Source organism: Tympanuchus pallidicinctus, unplaced genomic scaffold (assembly GCF_026119805.1).
Source record: "Tympanuchus pallidicinctus isolate F22 unplaced genomic scaffold, pur_lepc_1.0 scaffold20, whole genome shotgun sequence".
NCBI classification, from domain to species: domain Eukaryota; kingdom Metazoa; phylum Chordata; class Aves; order Galliformes; family Phasianidae; genus Tympanuchus; species Tympanuchus pallidicinctus.
The window spans coordinates 2,247,247-2,267,245 of record NW_026294722.1 but is presented as its reverse complement, the minus strand read 5'-3'; the positions used below and the strand labels follow the sequence as shown (position 1 = coordinate 2,267,245).

The following is a 19,999-nucleotide window of genomic DNA, read 5'->3' as shown; positions in this document are numbered from 1 at the left end:
TGGAAAAACACGGGAACAGCCGAAGATTACGGCACAAGCAACAACTGAAAAGCAAGCAACAATAAAACATACACACACAGATCTATTTAAGCAAGCAAGCAGCTACTGCTGAACTGTTGGGAACTTTTTTTCCTATGTTGAAGAAAACTAATAGTCCATGAATGCGAAAACCAAAATCATATCAACACAGGAGTAGCAGGAAAAAAACTTAGCTTGAGAAACAAGGCCCAGAACAGACAACAGCAGTATGGACCTTCCTCAAAGATGCACCAAGTAGGAAATACACACCAAGAAAGCAAGCAAGGACTGATGAACACAGCAGGGTCTGAAGTCAGAGCGCCAGTGAGCTGGAGATTGTGAAGACAGTGTGACTCAGTTATACTGGAGTCCAATTGTCAGGTGTCTGGCTGTTGCAATAGCAAGCAACTTCATTCCCCCATAAGACAAAAGGCCTTTAATGCTTCTCCTCTTAATTCTTTGAGGCCAAACCACAGGTATGATTCACAATAAAACAGCAGCTGCAAAATGCATTCCATTTGCAGAGAAGGCAGCTGGGGAAGAAGTATTTTACTTTTAAAGAATGTATGAACTGCAGTGAAAGGACACAAAGCTGCTCACAGGAGCAAGCACAGCAACGTGGCCACGTGATTGTATCAGAACTGCAAAATATAAAAAAGCATTTCGTAAAAATTTTATTTGAAACCTCGCATGAATCCATAACCATAACTGTCACAACATACAGTTTTACAGAGTTTGTACAATAGGACAAGTATTTTTATACATGCATCCCCTCACCATTGTTATCAAACAAGAGTTGAGCAGGAACAGTAAGCATTCGCTTCTAGAAAGAAACTTTGGCATGTGTACAAGGGGACAGTCAGAAGTAAACAGTGGGATCAGACCAGAGGGACACACATTGCTTTGACTTTGCTTCACAGCGTTTTTTTCATCAGGATGAAACTCACCAGCACTATTCTCTAGTTAATAGAAAAATGAGCTTTCTTTTCAGTCCAGAAACCCCTGTTAAGGGACGAGAAGTGTTAACAGAGATGTAGAAACTAACTGAACTCAAAAAACGTCAGCTTTAAAGCAGTGTAGGCCACTGGTATTTTGCACTCATTGGTTCGGTCACAAACAGAACAGAACTTTCAATGGCTGCTGACATCACTCTGTACCACTTGGCACAACTGGCAGTTTCTCCTTTGGACTAACAGGAGAATCATTGGCTCAAAAGTCTTGTGCATTGCTGGAGTGTGAAAGTAAAGGAAAACTTGTGTCCATCCATCTTCTGTCTTGAATTTGTCAATGCTATACATACCTACCAAAGTCATTAAAAAAATGGAAAACAATTTGCAAGGCATTTCCTCCCAGCATACAGCAGGCAGCACTTCATTTAAAATCATTAAAAAATGTATCAGCCAATGAAAGAATCCCTAGACCATAAGTAAAAACAAGCCTCCTTCAAGAACTACATGAAGAATTGCAAGTGCTTACAAAAAAAATACAGTATGCATACAACTCCTCCAGAACTATTACAATTAACACATTTTAGTTAGTACCAATTAAAAAAAAAAAAAAAAAAAGAAACAAATGCCTAAGCTTCTAAGCAGGAATAACTAATGAAGACTTAAATTTTGCTGCAATTCCATTATTGCTTTGGAACAGACAGTGCTTGAGTCACATGAACAACAGCCTCTCCTCCAATACATACAGACACATCATAATAATTAGCTTGAAAAACATCCTCCAGCAATTCACAACACCAATCATTCTTCCAATTCCCGTTAAAAACAATCCAGGTTTGACAGAACTGTGGTGCAGTAGGGCACAAGTGGCAGAGTATAGGCATGAATGGCAGAAACACAGGAGAGTAACACAACTCAGACTCATACTCACTACTTTTTATTCCGAGGCTTTAACTCTTCTGCTGCATTCCGCAGAAAAATGTAGTTTTTCTTTTGTGGATTGTAAAATTCATGACCCTAAAAAAGAAACATCAGCTCTATTTACTCTCTTCAATAGAGACAATATCAACATTATCTTAAAGTACAAAAATATGAATATCCCATTAGTTTCGTCTGTTACGATTCACTCGAGGTCTTCCAGGTCAGATATCAGGCATTACTGAGTCATAACACTTAGTTATAGTAATATATTGCTCAGTTTACCAGCTAAGTAATCACAAGAATTGTGTAGAACTACTGAGGTCTGATGCACAACTTGAAGCTTATCAAATCTACTACGTAGGAACAGTTGCAGAAAACAAACTTAGTACCTACTGGTGAACAGATGTGAAAGACACTTTGGTGCACACGTACCACTGCAGTCTACCTGAGTATTTAGAACAGAAGAATCCATCTGCCCCTGTCTAACAACGTCATTTTACTTTGGCCAGCATTCCTAAGACTAGATACAACACAGGAAATCACAGCCTTACTTCCCTTCGTGGCATGTGATAGAATTCATTTGTTACTTCTGCATTCATTTAAGTTGAAAATACAATGAATGTCATCTTCAGATTTAAGAGTGTGAGTTATAACAGGCAATGAATACTTTCCCACTGTAATTCCATTAAAATTCAGTCATATTTCAACTGTGCCTTTCATAAACTATAAAGGAGAACTGATCCTGCACCTCAATGCTTTTTGATTCTCTTGCACCCAGATAAGGTCTTGTTAAGTCAAATCTGGAAGGTACATGGATAAGTGAGAGCCACCAGCAAGCTGCACTTGGTTCTGGAAATACAGTACCTACCATTGAAACACTGTTAGAAGTGTTTATAAACACAGTGACAGCTTAGCAGAAAGAAAAAACAGTCATCTGAATGAGAAGCAGATTTCAAAGATTAGTGAGAACTTCTGAGTGTGCAGCGTGCACCACGGCCGTTTCCACAGCAGAACATGAGAGCAACCAGCACGACTCCTGAGCCACACTGCTTACGTGCTGCTCATCACATTTGCAAAGCAGCACTGCTTCCAATCTTAGCAACTGAAGCTAAGAGCCATACTGAACATCACACTGCTCCAGTGTTAGAAGTCATCATTTTTCTGCCTACTATGACCACTGTAAATTTCCTTGTGTGCCTATGCAGCTAGAAAGTCTCTATCACCAGCGACAGAGATCAGTAAAGCTTTGTGTGACAGGATAATTGCCCTAATCATTACGTACAAGAGTGAACACGGGTTGAAACCTTTCTTACCTTTGACCAATCATAACTGGAAGCATATGCAAATATATTCCCATTATGGTTGAAACAACAAGCAGATATTGGCTGGTCAAGTTGTTCTGACGTTTTTAGTTTTGTTCGTGCATCTTTATCCCAAAAGCTGAATCTACCATCAGATCCCACTGTCGCAAGAGTGCCATGGACAGGATGGAATGCTATTCCATTTACCTGCAGAATCACAGAAAATGCTATGGAAGACAGCACAGTCACCCACAGATTGGAACAAAACACATGCTGAATCCCAAGAGTAAATACACGATAAAAGGGTTTTTGCAACTATAGATACATCTTATTTCTGAAGTGTTTTACCAGATCCATTTTTGAAACTAGACACTGGAGCAACAAGGAAAGCATCTTTATTGTAGCAGCTAAATATTAAATGTGTAATGCTTAGTATATTGTGTAATGGCACTGGCTCAAAATCAGCAATAACAGCAAGATCAACAAGTTTTATCTCCACCAAAAGGATGAAATGAACAGTTAATCTGACTTCTGTTTTAAAGAAAGTGCAAAATGTTGCTTTTCCTCAGTGCACGCCAACGACTGCACCTAAAGCACAGAGTCCAACACAACTTTCACCTGAAGCTGAAAAAGAATTAACAGTTCATAGCAGGTTTTACGTTCAGAACTCACGCTGTTTTCCCACACAGACGACCTCGAGATATAAGCTCAGTACTTACAGCATAGATATCCTGAGGTGCTGACGTGTTTGTTCCATTGGAGCGATGACATTTGAAAGTGAAATTATCTTTTGCACTGGGGAGAAAACCAACAAACATCTCTTTTGTTCTTCGTTGTAAACTGAGAAATAAATTGAGAATGATTTAACAAGAATACTCACGGATTTGGAGGGTTGATATAATGAATAGCTACTCTTCCTTCAATACTTCCAAGGGCAAATCCAGTAGGTTTGTTCACTTTGTCTTTAAAAATAGCAACGCAGCGATGCTAGATTTGAGGAAGAGAGCATTTTAGAAATTAAGGAGGTGGCAATTTATTTTAATATAGCACCATAATAAACATCAACGTAGGACACGTGCCACACCGAAGGAAAGAACTCCACCTTTGACATAATTTGTTGCTTTTTTTTTTTAAAGAACAGCAAGTACATCATTTCAACAATCTGTACAAATGCACTTGTATCAAATATAACTCTTTACCTGGTGTTTAAGAGGTGATTCTATTCTTCTAAATTCAGATGGCTGGTTCTCTAACTGATAAACTATCAAACCCCTTTCTGCGGTGGCCACAGCAGCCATAGGATGAACCTAGATGAGTTATAGAACAGGTTGGAAGAGAGGCAGTGGTGTTCTTAGCATGACAGAGAAGTCAATTTATTATTTCACAGAAATCCTGAAGAATTTTACAGCACCAGACTTCTTTTTGGGGAGGTAGGAAGAAAAGAGTTCACCTGCAGGCAGATCTTCCAACAAGTCAGCTCTCTACTGCCACTGAGAGCCTTACCAAAACCCCCTCATCATTAGATGACCCTTCCAATGTGATTTCCAACAGTGGTATACAACCTAATCTGCAAATAAAGCAAGGCCAGTCCTACTGCTGGTTTGCCTTTGGAATGTTACAAGCACACCAAGCCTTTGTCTCTTCACTTTGTATGCTGCAAATATCTGTTTTCTGGAGGTTGGATCAAGAACATCAACATTAGTGTTGTCACTAAGATCAGAGGTCAAATACTAACAGCCAGCACTCAGTGTGAACCTACAAAAGCCCCACACAGCCACTTCACTCCTCCCCCCAGCCATCCAGCTGACTCTCAGTTTACTACACATCATGGCTCACCACATCTGCACAGTAACATCTTTCAGGGAGCTGCAGAGTCATCATAGGCGTTGGTGAACGGGTATCCCAGAACTGATGGAAAGAAAGCAAAACAAACAGAGCTCAGAGTTGAGCAAATAGTACCAAGCTGATTCATTCTTGTCAGACACTACAACCCTCTATGAAGTGAAGTCACTGCACTGATCTGTTCTTGAATCGCGTGTTTAAGAAAATATTTTCCCTCTGATAAATGCTGCCATAAACAGATTGTCAGCACACTCTGCACCTTGTTTGGGTAAAAGTTGTACCTTCAAAGTTTTATCCCAGCTTCCTGTCATCACACAGCTGTAATTTGGTGCTTTAATCCAGTGGATGGTCTTCACAGGAGCTTCGTGCTGAAGAAGAAAATAAAAAAGAAAAAGCACACACTAGGGCAACGACCCACGTTTCTTATTTATGCTCCTCATATTTTTGCATGTATTTACACTTATTAAACCATTCTAGAAAATCTCTCTCATATTAGTATCTACTTTAGAGACACTAAGCATTAGCACACTCAGCTAACAAGGGTAGCTTTTAATGAAGGAAAAGAAAAAACTACACAATAGCTTGGGACTCACTTGTGCGATCTGAATAGCCTGATTACTGTTGAGATCCCACATTTTGGCTGTTTTATCACAGGAAGCAGTAAATACTTTACTTCCATCCTGAATAACAAGAGAAAGCACAAGAGAAAAAATATCTGCATCAGAAAATTGTCATGTCTTACTCTGTTCCAGAATATAACAGTAATGTAACACATAAAGGCATTGCAAGACAAACAGGAGAAACAAAGAGAAAAGAAGAAACAAAATAGAAATTTCTTTATGAGTCTGTGTAACAGTGGCACACTCAGCAATGCCACCTTCAACTCAGAAACAGGCATTCCTCCATGCCTGCCCACTACTGTTTCTTCACACCTGTATGTTAGTAACAAAGATAAGGCCCCAACAAACAGTGATTATTTGTTCCAATATACAGAAAAAAGTATTCAGTATCTAGCTAAAAGCTTTTCAAAGGAAGGGTAGTTGATTTTGGCACATTCTTTTCTGTTGTACTCTGGGCCGTTACACCAACAATACCCATAACAGCCTTTAAACATTCTGCTGGTCAAATCATCACTAGCCCATTTGTGTCCCTTTGCTGTAAACAGCAGAAGGCCGTGAGGTTGGTAAAATCTTCACAAAAACACATTCTGTATTGTGAAATATAAACAACACAATGGAAACTCAGCTTAAAATACAGCAGCTTAGATTTAAGGTTCTCCATTCAAGGCTTTTTCCCAATTTTCTTTTAAGCCCAAAGAGAAAGCCATGCTATTACCTAGCTTTAAATACACTTTCACTTTTAAATACACTTTTACCTCTTATCTGCCCCTCTCAGCCTCTTCTGTTAGAGCATGCTCAGCACACAATCACAGTAACAGAAACGTATACAATGATCATGGGATGCATCTACATCTATACTCATGTTTCCAGAAAATACATGCCAATTTATTTAGGCTTACGATTAAATGTCACTGTTTATTTTTAAGCTGAAACATACATCACTCCAGCAGCCATCCAGTACAGGCCCTGTGTGCATCTGCTGAGCCTTTGGAATCGTCTGCCCATTATCCTGAACTTCCCAGCAGCGAACCTGGAAGAGGAGACACAAATACCGATGTAACATAGAGATGTAAGACTACAAAGTTAAAAGAATTCTCACCTTGAAGATTTCTCATCTTGAAGATGCTTAGCTGTCAGCTAGGAGCAAGCTGTTGCAGGCCACTGGCCACCAGACCAAGCAGAACAGTTAAAACCTCCACTCGCATTTTAGTCCTACTCTCTCTTTGTGTTGGTTGGGAACACACACTCCAAATCCCAACAGAAATTTCAGTAAGACTGTAAGAGCCTCATCTCTTTGACACAAACCTGTCAAACCAGCTAAGATTTTATCTGCATTCACGGCTCTTCCACTGGGCAAAGTATGATAGTCTAATTGCACAAGAAAATGAATCTTCAAAAGTCAAAATAACAAAAACACAACAGAAGAAATACTGATTACGTGTTCTGAGCTGAAACTTAAAAGCCATAGGGAGAGGAATGACTAACATGAGCTCACAACTCCATCTCCCAGCTGAAGCTGCCATGTCAAAGTATGTGGTGCCAAGGCGTTAAGACACATTTTGCAACAGAAGAGGAGGACTTCCAGCTCCACAGCATAAGCTCTAAGGACCACATTTTGCACTGTAGGCCCCGATGCTTTTACTTTATTCATCTGTAGGCCTGACTGTGGGTACTCACATCATTTGCCCACGATCCTGCAATAAGGAAATTGCCCGGCAGTGTTGGTGGACTGAACGCTAAACAAGATATGCTGTCATCGGGCGGAGATGTGACCTCAATATCCTACAAGAAAACAAAAGACATAAGATTAGCCACGTTTGAGAACTGTGACACTGAAACCTTTACCTCTGTGGGGTTGGTGGGAGTGCAGCACTGCGAGCACACAGGGCATGGCTTCCAGGGGCTCACATACGCGCCTTCATTGGGTTGTGGTTATCTGCAGTTGTGCTGCCGAACATGCTGGTACCGCCGGTACCGAACCCGGACGTGGAGCCGAACAGACTCATCCTCGTTCTGCAAACGAGAAAGCGGCCCGGTCAGAAGCGGAGGGGACACCAGCGGGACAACGAAGTACCGCATCCCGAGAGACCCCGCCCCGCGATGCTATGGGAAGCCCGCTAATTCCCCTCATAGCCCCGAGCCGACGGCAGCCCGCTCCCGGCTCCCGGCCCCAACCGCGCTGTGCCTACGGGCCGGCCGACGCCGAGGCCAGCACTGCGGGCAGGCGGGGCAGCGCCATGCCAAGGGATCCGCCGCGCCGCCGGCAGCGCGGAGGACTGGCCGGCGACGGAACGCGACCGTTTGGGAGCCCACCGGAACCGACCGCGGACGGGGCGACGCGAGACCGCTTAAGGGCTCCGGGTACCGAGCGCCCGGCCCTCGCTCACCGCACGGCTCAACGCGCCTCCCGCAGCACGGCCCGGCTGAGCGCTGCGCACGGGGCAGGCCGCGCCTCACTGCGCAGGCGCCGCTAGCCGTGGGGCGGGAATAGCGCATGCGCAGGGGCGGGGCGGGCGCTCCTTCGGCTTCGCTGCGCGGAGCGGGGCAGTAAAAGCTGTTCCGGTTCCTTTTTAATTTGGTGCGGCGGTAGGAAGAAAGTCTGCCGAAAATACGTGCATCGGTTTTGGCTGCGGATCGATTTTGGAAGCTTTTCCCATGCAGTCAATTCCGTTTCTTCACAGAAGGTTTATTATACACTTTAATCACTGCCTTTTCCGGCTCCTTTTCACCGTTTCGGAGCCAACTAAAAAAAATGAAGGAGGGATTTTGTTGTGATGTGCACCATTAACAAGACTGCTTATACTCTTAATGAACAACATCTGCGTGCTTGCTCACTCCAAGCGAATAGCAGTTGGGTCGCTGGAACGTTTACAGCGGTTTGGGATGTGCGGGAATGAAGCTCTGACTGCGCGCTGCCAGCCCGAGCGCACACAGAGCGCAGAGCAGCGCAGTGCTGGGCTGCCGTCGTTTCCACAAGGAGGTGCTTACAACAAGTTGCCAACAAAGTCCTTTACTTTGCAGAAATTGCAAGGTGTGCACAGCATCGTTGTCTGCTTTGAGACAGAAGACAAAACAGTCCCTCGATCCGATCCTAGCTGCCATCTCTAACAGCGTTCCCTGGGCGGAAGGAACAGTGCAGTGCTGAAGGCAGAGTGGAACAAACTGTACTCTGTAAGAGCTGTGATTCCTTTTACAGCTTGAAATAGAAAGAAGAGACAATCCTAATCTAGTTACAATAAGCCGAGCAAGATGCTGATACACACTCCTATGCTTCTCTGTTTTTCTCTTAATCAAGAAAACAAATCAATATAAAGAAAAACAGCCCATTTGCAAACAGGCATTCATATCCATCCACAAAATTGCAATTTGTTTGGTAAATACACTCTGGAAAGATAATCTGATGAAAGAGAAGTTAGAACTTGGATTTCAGCCTTCATTTTAGATGCTGCCATAATTTCCAGCTAAAAGAAATAAAAAAGGAACTAATTAATTTGTGATGCTGTAACCGCCAGACCCAGACCCAGGGGTAGACATGGACTTTCTCAATCGTGCCCCTTTTTTTTTTTACAGTTGCAAAAGCTATACTGAAAGTTTATAAGAATAAGAAGGAACAGGACTGCAGGTGGCAGGATTTGCCCTATAGAAGTAAGAAATAGGAGATAAGTTTGTACAGACCTCTTTTTTCCACGCTGGCTGACAAGCAATGTAAGGCCTCTTTTGTAGACTTGTTAACTTGTTTTGATCTTGCTTCGTAAACGGAATCAGGACATCTGCTTGTATGTTTAATCTGAAAAGCAAATAAAGTTATTACATTTTCTCATGTATTTCAGAAACACTGATTTCCAGTTACTTCTTTACAAGCCAGAATAATGGATGAAAACAGCAATCAATATTGGATTCAAGTGTTGCATGTTGGTTTTGTTGCTGTGGCTTTGTTTGTTTGATGAATTTAGTCAGATTTTATTCACTGTCTATGAAAGTTTCATTCCTTCTGGGAAATCACCAACCTTTTGAGATCAGACGGAAGGAGACCAAGCCACTTTATGCATGGGACGGTGAGCTGGTGAGCCTCAAAAGACATTGACTGGAATAAGAAAAGCCAGCTGTAACATTCAGAGACTTTTAGTTAAATCCTTTGAGATAGAAGCAGTTCTTGGCTACAGTCAGGTTGCATAACAGGGTTGGTTGGCTCTTTTCACTATCAGAACTTTAGAGGAGGAAACAGTGCAACTGGAACTTACCACACCCCATTGCTGAGAACAGTTTCTCTTTTATGGCTTGCCACCTTCAGCCATGAAAGATTCTAGATTGGTGCATTCTGTTCTTTTTATCTTGTGGTTTTTGTTTGTTTGTTTGCAGTCAGCCTGAGTTTGATTGCCAAACAAAACTGAAGCCAGGAGAAGCAGTGACAACTATGACTGGAAATTCCTGATATTCCCTGCTACAAGCACCACATTATATATAATCAGTGAATTTCGCTGTGTAAGATTATCAGAAACCCAATAATCTATTTTAATCCTGGAAAATGCTGTTCTCTCAGTTTACACACATTGCTGGCAGAGTTAAAGTCCTGGCAGATCACCTGAAAACACGAGTTCTGTCTCCACTGGGGTCCCTGAGGCATGTGTTATGACATATTCTTGAGCCTGGACATCAGCCATGACTGTTTCCAGAAGGTGGGGTTTGTTTCTTTGTTTGTTTTCTTTAGATGTTCTTCCTCCATCTCCATCTTTCTCTCTGCTACCTGCCTGCCTTCCATATTGTCTTTCTGGACCTATTCTTTTAGTGATGTAATGCAGTGCCCCTACTTGTTACCCTTGCCTTTTCCTCCTTAATGTTGCACACTAAAATATGTATCCAAACACAAATTCTCACCCCAAACCAAAACCTTCACAACACAACACGATTCCTTGGAGGACCGTGCTGTTCACCTATCTCACAAGTTATGTCCTTTTCCTCCCCAGCTTCTTCCAGCCATCATTTGTCTTCCATGGCAGAAACAAAGCAAACTGGAAAATGCTTTTCCATTTGGATTTCCTGAGAACTGCCTGCGTAGCAGGAAGAAACTGAGATACAGTTAAACGAAACACCTGACATTGTTATCCAATTTCTGTTTGTTACAGGAAGAAGCTCTTCTTGCAGATACAAAGGCCTAAAAATGGTGCCTGTGTTTAAAGAAAATAGGAAGAGGTAGTAACCATTCTAACTCATCGTGCATCCAAACTTCAAGGCTGAATTCAGATCAATATATTCGAGTGGGAAATGATACTCACCACAGATCCATATTTGTAGATACACATTATTTCCACACCTGGGTTCAAGAACACCAATTGTCAGGTATCTGTTATCTTCACACTGGGAATGCTTATGAAGACTGCGTTAACAATTCACTTTTATGGCATTAACAGTGCAAAATGAGAATCAAGGTAAATCTTGCTTTCTTCTTCTATTAGAGAGCTACAGACCTACCATGTGGATCTGCATCCACAAGGGTGAAAATAGGGATTTGAAATGTATCCCAGAGCTTTCTGACCAGAAGTCGTGTGTTAAGATCTGGTATGCCTCTTCCCTAAGGAAACAAAATAAAGCAGACAGGTTTAAATTAATTAAAACAACATCTGGCTACATATATGCTTACTTTTGCCAATTAAAACTTGCAAACAAAACGCCTGCAGGAAAATTTCTCCAATAGGCCTTAAGCATTGAAAGAAAAAGGCTGCTTTTTTTCCTTCTCAAAAGCATTTGTAGCACTAAGGATACAATGTAAAACAAGGTGCATACGGTGTGCTACAGAGTATAAGTGCTTCTCCGTCTTAGACAGGGGCCCAAGTCTCTTCCTCGCTGCTGGTCCCAGAACACGAAGGCGTGGATATTTACACATCCCTCAGGTTCTTAATCAACTCATGAATTAATTACTTGTGCAAGCTGCGTAAATCTTTCAATGAGATCCAAAAATCAAACAGTTTGATTTCACTTGGGCTTGCAAAGTTTAGGAGCATGGAGAACAACAGCGGGGCCTTGTGTGACTTTGCAGCACCCAGATGAGTTTGATCAGCTTCCAGGCTCTGAGAGGATGGCTGGAGGAAATAAATCTTCACGATGTTCATTTTGTGTTTTCATTACCATTATAACAAAACAGCACCAAGATGCTAAGGCACACTGTCTTATTACTGCCTTTTGGCCAAGTTTGAGCAGCATTATGAGGCTGAGGTACCTTGTAAATTCTGATGTCTAACAGCAATACGAAATGTAAACTCATACCGTAATCATTATACATGGGGCCAATTTAATGCAGAACTCATCATCCAGGAGTCTCTGGAAGGTTGCATCTTTTTCTACAATTAATATGAATTTGGCACGCGAGTATAGATCTTTCATGTTAAGGCTACCTGCACGTGAGACAATCCGTCACAGCAACCCATTCAATCTGAATGTTCTAAAATACTTATTCTGGAGCCAAAAGCAGCTCTTGACTCAATTCTGGAGCCAAAGGCAGAGAAAAAATTACCAGAACATTGTTTAACTTGGAATATTCTTTGTTTTCACTTTATTTTTTCAGTCCACACTGAGAGTTTCTGCTCAAAGGATACTTTTAATTCCTTGAACGTTAGATGGCACGGTAACTGCCTAAAACAATAAAAACCAAACCAATAATTTATGATAGAGAAAAGGATATGTTTTAAAAAAACAACATTAGGTAATGAAGGACACCATTACATCCTAAAACAACCATTCATCTCCTAATATACAAGATCAGCCTTGGCACTTTCCCTGCTTTGTAAGTACATTCAACCTTTCGTATCCTGCTCTACTGCACACTTTTCTGAAGTGCATCTGTGCCACTGCTGCAGCTCAGCCCTTTGCATGGGCTGTACAGAGAAAACAATGTCCTGATTCATTTCACATCTCTTTTAGCCAGAAGAAAGGTCAGCTCGGTGCCAATTTAAGATTGCAAATTTAATTCAGGTTTAAAGTGTTTGGGCTTTCTCTTTGGAAGACCATTTAATCCTTTCTTTTATTAACCTGCAACCTGCTTTTATAACTACATTGCTGCAACAGTTTAAGGCACAGCAATGTTTACATCTCGTATTAGGATTGGGTCAATCTGGCAAGCATATGGATAACAGAGCAGGGACTGGAGGAAGAACTTGGCAAAAGAACGTGTCTATATTGAAGTGTGTGGTCTGTTTTTATTTCTGACAGCTAAATCACCTCTGGTGCCAACAAATAAAACTATGAAGAGCTGTAGAAGAGTATTAACAACGGGGGCCTTTACACTTTGCTTAAAAACAAAGCATGATGGGCAGCTGAAGCAATCTTTCCATTTGGAAGTGGCCAGATTAAGCTTACAATGAGCACATCTGTCAGGAAATCGTGACAGCAGTCAGCAGTCACAGTTCTGCTTCCACTTTCATAACCTGAACAGCGACAGCAATCAGCAATTCCTGGCTGCTTATACAGCTGTGGTTATAGACTTCTCTGTAGCTCAGTATCACCTCTGATAACATCAGTTGATAATACAAGCCCTTCTAATGCTTGCAAGTCCTGTATTAGTGATATTCTGAGACTAAATATCCTGATGTTACATTTGTAGATCTCTGCTTGTACATCATTGGGCACACGATGAGAATATTACCTCTTATGCTAATAGGGCATTACTATCAAACTTGTGTAAATGAGAACATAGTTTGGGTCCAGAAGATAATTACTCCTCTTACTGTGATGGCTCAGTTTATTCTTTTTTCTGTTTTGTTGCCACTAAAGAAGTTAGAGAGGGTGAGTGTCAGTTAGTTTAATAAATGGAGCAACCTGAGCTACATGAAGTGCAGGGTATCACACGGAGGTAGTTGATCTATGTAGGTTCCTTCCAAATGCAACTGTTCTATGTATTCTAATTACTGTTAGTTATTTAATACGTACTGTTGCACCATTGGTACAATTCACTTTTGTACCATCTTCCTCAGTGTAACTTAAATTACCAGCAACAAATCCTTTACTGGTAGACAGCTGAAAAAAAATAAAAAGTTGCATAGAGTAAATTGGAATTAATGTGCTTTTATGTTACTGTTACTGAATGGGCAAACCAAGAAACCTCTGGAAAACATTCCAACTGGTAACAAGCTGCTATCAGCAGCCATCGACCTCTTAAAACACACAGCAACATTGTTGACACCATGGATATAAAGGTGGATTTGTAATAAAGTACAGAAACAACTGCATTTGTGTATACAAAATAATTCTTGTAAAGCATGAGATGCAGGAAATTCAGATGGCTGCATGTCTGACTCACTCAAAACTTCCACTTAAACCCCACACTAGGAAGTCATCTCAGTATAAACTGCAAAGCAGATGCCTTGCACTCTGCACTGCCTTCCCAGGTAATACAAAAGGCCTCGTGATCTTGGCTAGCACTTTGTGCCACTCTTGGAAGCAAGCAAACTGTATGAATTTTCTCTGAAAACAGGAACCTTTCAAATGTTACAGTAGAACTTCATCAGGTGTTGTTGATATTTCAGCTTCACACACTGCCCATACGATTTGGAAATGATTACAGAATAAAAGCAGTAATCATAAGCCACTTACAATGTGCAGACTTCTTCGAGGTATCTGAAGCATGCAAGAGATTTCATTGATTAAATCGTCCACAACTCTCTGGCTACCGAACAGGAGTGTATCTGAGTAGTATATATCTCTGTCAAGACCAAAACATGTAATTACAATATGAATTACAATACTGAAAAAGCTAACAGGCTGTCAGAATACAGAGTAACACTCAGCTGAAGGCATGGGTAATCAAACCACTGGAAAGATTTCCCACAGAGAAATCTGTTATCTGAAAGATTTGCACCCCACTCTGCTTCCCCAGCAGCGCTCCTAAAATACAACTGCACCTGAACTCACAGAAATGTCACATTACCTTTTAGTTGCGTACGAATTGCTCTGCACCATCTTATAGATCATCGATAACATTTTGAGCATCATAGCTGAAAAAATGCATTACAAATTCTTTGTTGTCACTGCTCAGAAATGCACATGCAATCATTTGTATTTATGTTGACAGATATTTGTGTCTCATACAATAAAACAGTGAAGCATGAACACAGCCTGTGCATGTATTTTAACATGGTGTGAAATACTGAGAGATGGCACCAACCAGTGGACCCAGTAATTTCTAGCAGTTAGAGAAAAGTGCATATGAAGGAGCTGAGAGAGGGAACACATGTCCTGCTGTCCAGACAAAGAAATTCATTGCCTGCTCTGGAAAAGGAAAGTGGCTTATTGTCTGTACTCCAAGATTCCTTTCCCAGCTGGCTTTTTGGAGGAGGGGGATGTTTTTACTTGTAGACTTTGCGAATGTGCTTCAATCTGACATTCAGTCAGGCACCATAGAAACTGTAACAACACTATAACGCAACAGAGAAAAGCTGAAGGGCTTCCTATTAGTATCAGTTTTGTTAGTCTTGTAGCACACAAGGCATAATTTATGTCTTTTACAAGGTTTCAAACTAAAATACAACAAAAAAAGTTAAGAATTCAACTTTGGAACTTACCAAACTTTGGTGCTGTTGCAGGGCAGTCGCTTCTGATTTGTTTTGTAGTGGAACGAGGAATCATTTGTAGACCTACAGAATCTTTAAATCTGACACATGGCAAACAAATGCAATAGAACTGTCAGCTTACAAGTAAGGATATGTAAACGATTTTACCCAGATTGCTCAGACTGAGAGCCCTCTCTTAAAGTCAAAGATGCTTGTTCTATTTTCAGACATGATAGACTAGCAGCAAACAAACAAATAAAGGAAAAAAAATGTCATTCATTATTAGTATTCACTTCAAGTCTAACATGCAGTCATTTTCTGATGTACAACATACAAGAAAGCGCAATTATTTGATTTTACAATTGTATGATCCAATTTGTACCCTCAAATTATTATCACAATAACTCAACTCGATTCCATTCTTGGAACTTTTGGAAAGAAAAATGTGGGGCACCCTATTCTCTGAACAGCTGTCCCACCTAAATGGTCTGCACCATTTCATTTTGTATCTGAAGGATCTCTTCAGAAGAGACAGCGTTTTCTTTGCAGCGTTTTGCTGCAGTGCCCTCAGGTACGACAGCCTGCCTACACAGCACTCGCTTCTGCTTTAGAACTCCTCAGGTGCTTTTTAAAAGCACTGACGGTGAGGTGACCATCGTTTGATACAAAACCACATCAAGATTCTCAAAGCCTTCCTTTGCTCCTCGCATCCTTTGGGTGGCAGAGCACAACCAGTGCAGCAGCAGCTCCCTGTGCTCGGCACTCACTGCAGCGTGTTGCAGCACTGAGGCTGCGCGCTTTTCGCTGCCTGCTGCCTGCATCAGATCTGCACGGAGCAGCAGTCACCTCTGTGCTCCAATAAGGTCACTAGGAACACTTCTTCTAGAGAACACCCTGCCTAAGAACCAGCCCCACAGCCCTCACACATGGCTCACAAGGAAGGCTCAGCCTAGCCTGACAGCCTGCACCCAGCTGTCCTTCCTGGCCTTGCAGAGTTCCCTGCAGAGTAGCTTTCTGTAAAGCACACATACTGCTTTAGGCCTGGCATTCTCATAGGTTGACCTCATTCCCAGGTAAATCTCTCTCTGGGTATCTACAAATGTTTTCACTCAATGGAATGCCTATGCAAGTTTCCATTTCTCCACCATAAATAATGGTTCTGCTTTTTGAATTTGATTGACGTGTCTTATTTTTAACAAACTGTGATGCCATTTTCATTTGGACGTTTTCCCTCTATGTGTTCTGATGGCAAATTACACCCCATGTTTCTTTTCCCAGCCCAGAATGGCCGTTCCCCTGAGACTGCCAAAGATGGCAAAGCTTTGTTATAATACTTTCATTTTACAGCCATTGAAGTAAAACATTTGTTGTCAAGCCATCAGGACACCAACCACTGCATTCACTGGGGCATGCAAGCATTTCAGTTAGCTAATTGCCTTTGGGACCTTCACTTCTTTGATGGACAGAAATTTATTGTTCTCATTGAGTATTCCACTGAGGTGTAATGCATGGAAGGTCTGCTATGCTTTCTCAACCTCCAGTGTTTGTAACATGTCCACTTACAAGGACCTCTGCAGTCAGATTGATCTAAATATCCTTCAGCTCATGGGTGCCCAAAGCTATTACAAGATAAGGAGCAGATCCATGCCTTCCTTTATCCTTTTGCTTTCATGCTATAAAAAGTAAAGGATTTCTCATTCTCAGTTGAATTTCATGCCTTGGAAAAGTACTGCTGCATGGACTTCTACAAAGCTGTGGTATAAAGGATGGGTTGTTCTTTCTCTGCTCCTGCCTAGGTAAGCTGGCATGAGATCTGAAATTTAGATAACATTGCAGAATCTGGTTTTACTTTATTTGGCAAATAATGGACTTAAGATAGTGCATGGACACAGCATGGGAGTAAGAGAACGGTAGGAGCTGGCAACCACCTTCTTTGAAGGATAAAAGGAGGACAAACTTATTGCTACCATTTGAAGAAATAAGGTACCATGAGGACAAGCAGAGAAAAAAAGAAAGAGAGAAAGCACTGCGAATGGATTGGTAAATAAAATTGTGAGTGAGAGTTTCCAGCCTAAAACAGTTTTTGTTTAATCAAACACAACGTACTATTTCTGTTTTCTACTGCATCTAGAACATATCTGGCTATAGGACTTCTTTTCTTTCTCATTCTTTTTACGGAATTTTACATTCTCCTTTATGCTGTGGCCTGCTCTTCAGTTAATGCACGATGTCTGCGTCACTTTGCCTTTGTACAGCAGTTTTTCAAGAAGCTGAATTACTGATTCTGATAGAACGACGTCAGTTCAACTTTTGGAAGTTATAAAAGCATTGCATTTGTGCCATATATACTCATGTAAGGTAAGACTTCAAAACACACTGTACTTACTCTACATTCCTCCAATCTGATCTATTAGCCAGTGTGAGAACAGGTGCTTGTTTTTTGGCCAAACTTTTCAGCACATCTAGAATAACGTTTTCTATTGCTTCAAGAACTTCAGAACTGAAAGAAAGAAAACAATTAAGCAGTTCATATAATTTAACACAGTTCTATTTTGCATTTCCATAATCTATCCTCATCCTTCCAGAAATCACTTAATTCAAAACTTCTTCAGGCATGTACACACACACACGTATTTGTATATATACACATTTCAAAGCCTTCTTTGTTTTTGCATGTCCTTCTCCTTAGTTTCCATGTAAGATTTGACTTTCCATTCCAGATTCATGACTGAGAGCACAATTAAAAGTACATTTCTATTCAACCCTAAAACCAGTGGATTTTTCACCAGCTGAGCTTTCAGAGCAGCTGGCTGGTTTCTGATTCATGATTAATGTTTTACTTCAAATGATGTAATATTGGCCTTGGCTGTGATTTGTGCTAAGTTGTTTTTAAATGCTGTGAATTCAGAAAAAAAAGTTCAACAGAACAAATACTTCCTGTTGTAGCCCTGCACATTAACCTTCTGATCTGTTGCCCTAAACAAACTGTTAAGGGTTTTAATTATACGAGGGCTTGGTCTCAACAGATGCAAAGAACAGAACCTGCATCTAAAAAGACCAAGTAACCTTGCAAGCAGATGCATTACATCCAAACTTCAGGCTGCTCTGAGTGTTATGACAGATGCTCTTTATTTTCATAAGCAATCTGACACCAACATTTCAGCTGTCCTTACCATTACAACTCTGTTAAATGCCATCATAAGCGTAGGTGGGATTGAAGAGTAGAAAACCAAAAACAACAAACAAACAAAAACTTACATTAGCACCAGTATCAGCAAAGACCTATTTTGTCATTAAGTAACACACAAAGACATGTAGTGTAGACCACATTAATTATCCTACCGTTACAAAACCAGTAAGAATAATGTTTTAAACCTCGCTATGAGTGTCCCTAAACAACAACGGGGTGTCATTAAAGTTCTCTTCTGTCATCTAAATACATTTCTTCCACTTTGTGACTCAACTTGCACTTCCCCATTGTTTTGCTAAGTCAAGATTCTCATTCTTTGGGAACAATTTCTGGGAAGTATTAATCTTTTCTTTTAAATTATTCATTGTAGCATCTGTATATAGCACAAACCTACTAGTAGTGCTGATTTTTTTTGTCCAATAAGGTTAAATTTGATCACAGAGAGACAAGATTTCCTGACTTCCAGACTCACGGTCTCTTCCTTCAACATAACGTCCTACCTATTGCACATTATCCAAAATAGCAGTTCTGTAAAGTAGAGGGAATGGTCAGCTGGTAAGCTAAACTATGTAACGCAGTGAAGGGTGACAGCAGAATAGAAAGGCTAAGGTGAAGAGCAAGTTAGCAAAAGGTAGAGTTGAAGATAACAACAATATGTATAAGCAGATGGATGAATGAATGGTTGGGTTGGTGGTAAATCTAAGCCACGTCATTGCTCTGATTCTTGTAAGTATTTTACATATTCACGTGGTTCTGTTCACTGTCACTGTCCGAATATTCCATTTGCACTTCATGAACGTGAAAGCCCAGGCTGCTGTTCCCACCCGTTTCTCAGTGCTTGGCCAACGCAAGCTGTAATTGCAACAAATTATAAAGAAGAGGACAGCAATTCTATTTGTACCCCTTGCTGATATTTCCTCTCCCTTCGCAGAGATAAACCGAGGTGTGCCTGCATGATGTTCCCCACGGTTTAGCTAACACTGCGACGGGGCTGAGGGCAGCACTGTGCCACACAGCATTTCTAACTGTGAATAGACACAGCTTCTGCACAGCACAGGCAGTGATCTTGAACATTAGGAGCATATAAGACTCATTTCATAGCACAGCAAGCAAGTGTAACATGACTATACAGAAACAGTTACCAGTAAGTATCTGCACAGTGATAAAGCAATGCACTCCAAGCCCCGGAGCTGCAAACCGAACGCTGGAAGCACGCATTCCCCATGCCCTGCCACAGAGACCGAGAGCTCTCCAGCATTATGATTATTATCCTTTTCCTCTTAAGATAGCCCTGCGATGCTCCCTGTCATTTCGTGATGACACTCAGTGTGTTTGCTGTCACTGTTTGCTGCACTGCTGTCTGTACCTACAGATTTGCTGGGAAATCTGAGGAAACCCATCTGCGCTGGGACAGTGTGAGAGCTGCTCTTTCCCATGTCACAGCAGCACAGTATTTGTCATCTTTGCACAAGCACTTCCAACTTAACTCCTACCACGGAAAGAGCACAAGTGCAGCATTTCCCAGCTGTTACCTAGGGACGTCGCTGCCGTGAGCCGACGCTCTGGTTTCCTCACAGCCATCCTTGTGCCCAGGCAGCGCCGCAGCACCGCGCTCCTCCAT

The 19,999-nt window shown here is 41.4% G+C and overlaps 2 protein-coding genes across 2 annotated transcripts; both read right to left on the bottom strand.

The window, feature by feature from the left end:
• Positions 1-669: 669 nt before the first annotated feature.
• Positions 670-8,169, bottom strand: RAE1 (ribonucleic acid export 1). The gene is made up of 12 exons (XM_052683888.1): positions 8,037-8,169; positions 7,566-7,662; positions 7,327-7,431; positions 6,587-6,679; positions 5,623-5,709; positions 5,311-5,397; positions 5,024-5,095; positions 4,387-4,494; positions 4,068-4,174; positions 3,907-3,982; positions 3,200-3,394; positions 670-1,982 (listed from the first exon to the last, which is right to left on the bottom strand). The coding sequence occupies exons 2-12, from the start codon at positions 7,653-7,655 to the stop codon at positions 1,896-1,898; spliced, it is 1,107 nt and encodes a 368-aa protein (XP_052539848.1). The 5' UTR covers positions 7,656-7,662; positions 8,037-8,169; the 3' UTR covers positions 670-1,895.
• Positions 8,170-8,897: 728 nt separating this feature from the next.
• Positions 8,898-19,999, bottom strand: SPO11 (SPO11 initiator of meiotic double stranded breaks). The gene is made up of 13 exons (XM_052683887.1): positions 19,911-19,999; positions 17,575-17,688; positions 15,201-15,289; positions 14,567-14,633; positions 14,233-14,341; positions 13,570-13,656; positions 12,240-12,276; positions 11,911-12,020; positions 11,119-11,218; positions 10,923-10,960; positions 9,657-9,733; positions 9,325-9,436; positions 8,898-9,110 (listed from the first exon to the last, which is right to left on the bottom strand). Exons 1-13 carry the CDS (start codon positions 19,997-19,999, stop codon positions 8,991-8,993), a joined length of 1,149 nt encoding a protein of 382 aa, XP_052539847.1. The 3' UTR covers positions 8,898-8,990.

Coding starts and splice junctions, on each gene's coding strand:
- RAE1 (XM_052683888.1), bottom strand. CDS start 7,655: ATGAGTCTGTTCGGCTCCACGTCCGGGTTCGGTACCGGCGGTACCAGC. Junction 4,495..5,023: donor GATGTTACTGTGCAGATGTG/GTGAGCCATGAT, acceptor TAACTCATCTAG/GTTCATCCTATGGCTGCTGT. Junction 4,175..4,386: donor AATCACCTCTTAAACACCAG/GTAAAGAGTTAT, acceptor CCTCAAATCTAG/CATCGCTGCGTTGCTATTTT.
- SPO11 (XM_052683887.1), bottom strand. CDS start 19,999: ATGGAGGAGCGCGGTGCTGCGGCGCTGCCTGGGCACAAGGATGGCTGT. Junction 14,342..14,566: donor AATTCGTACGCAACTAAAAG/GTAATGTGACAT, acceptor TGGTCTTGACAG/AGATATATACTACTCAGATA. Junction 12,021..12,239: donor TAACGTTCAAGGAATTAAAA/GTATCCTTTGAG, acceptor TTAACATGAAAG/ATCTATACTCGCGTGCCAAA.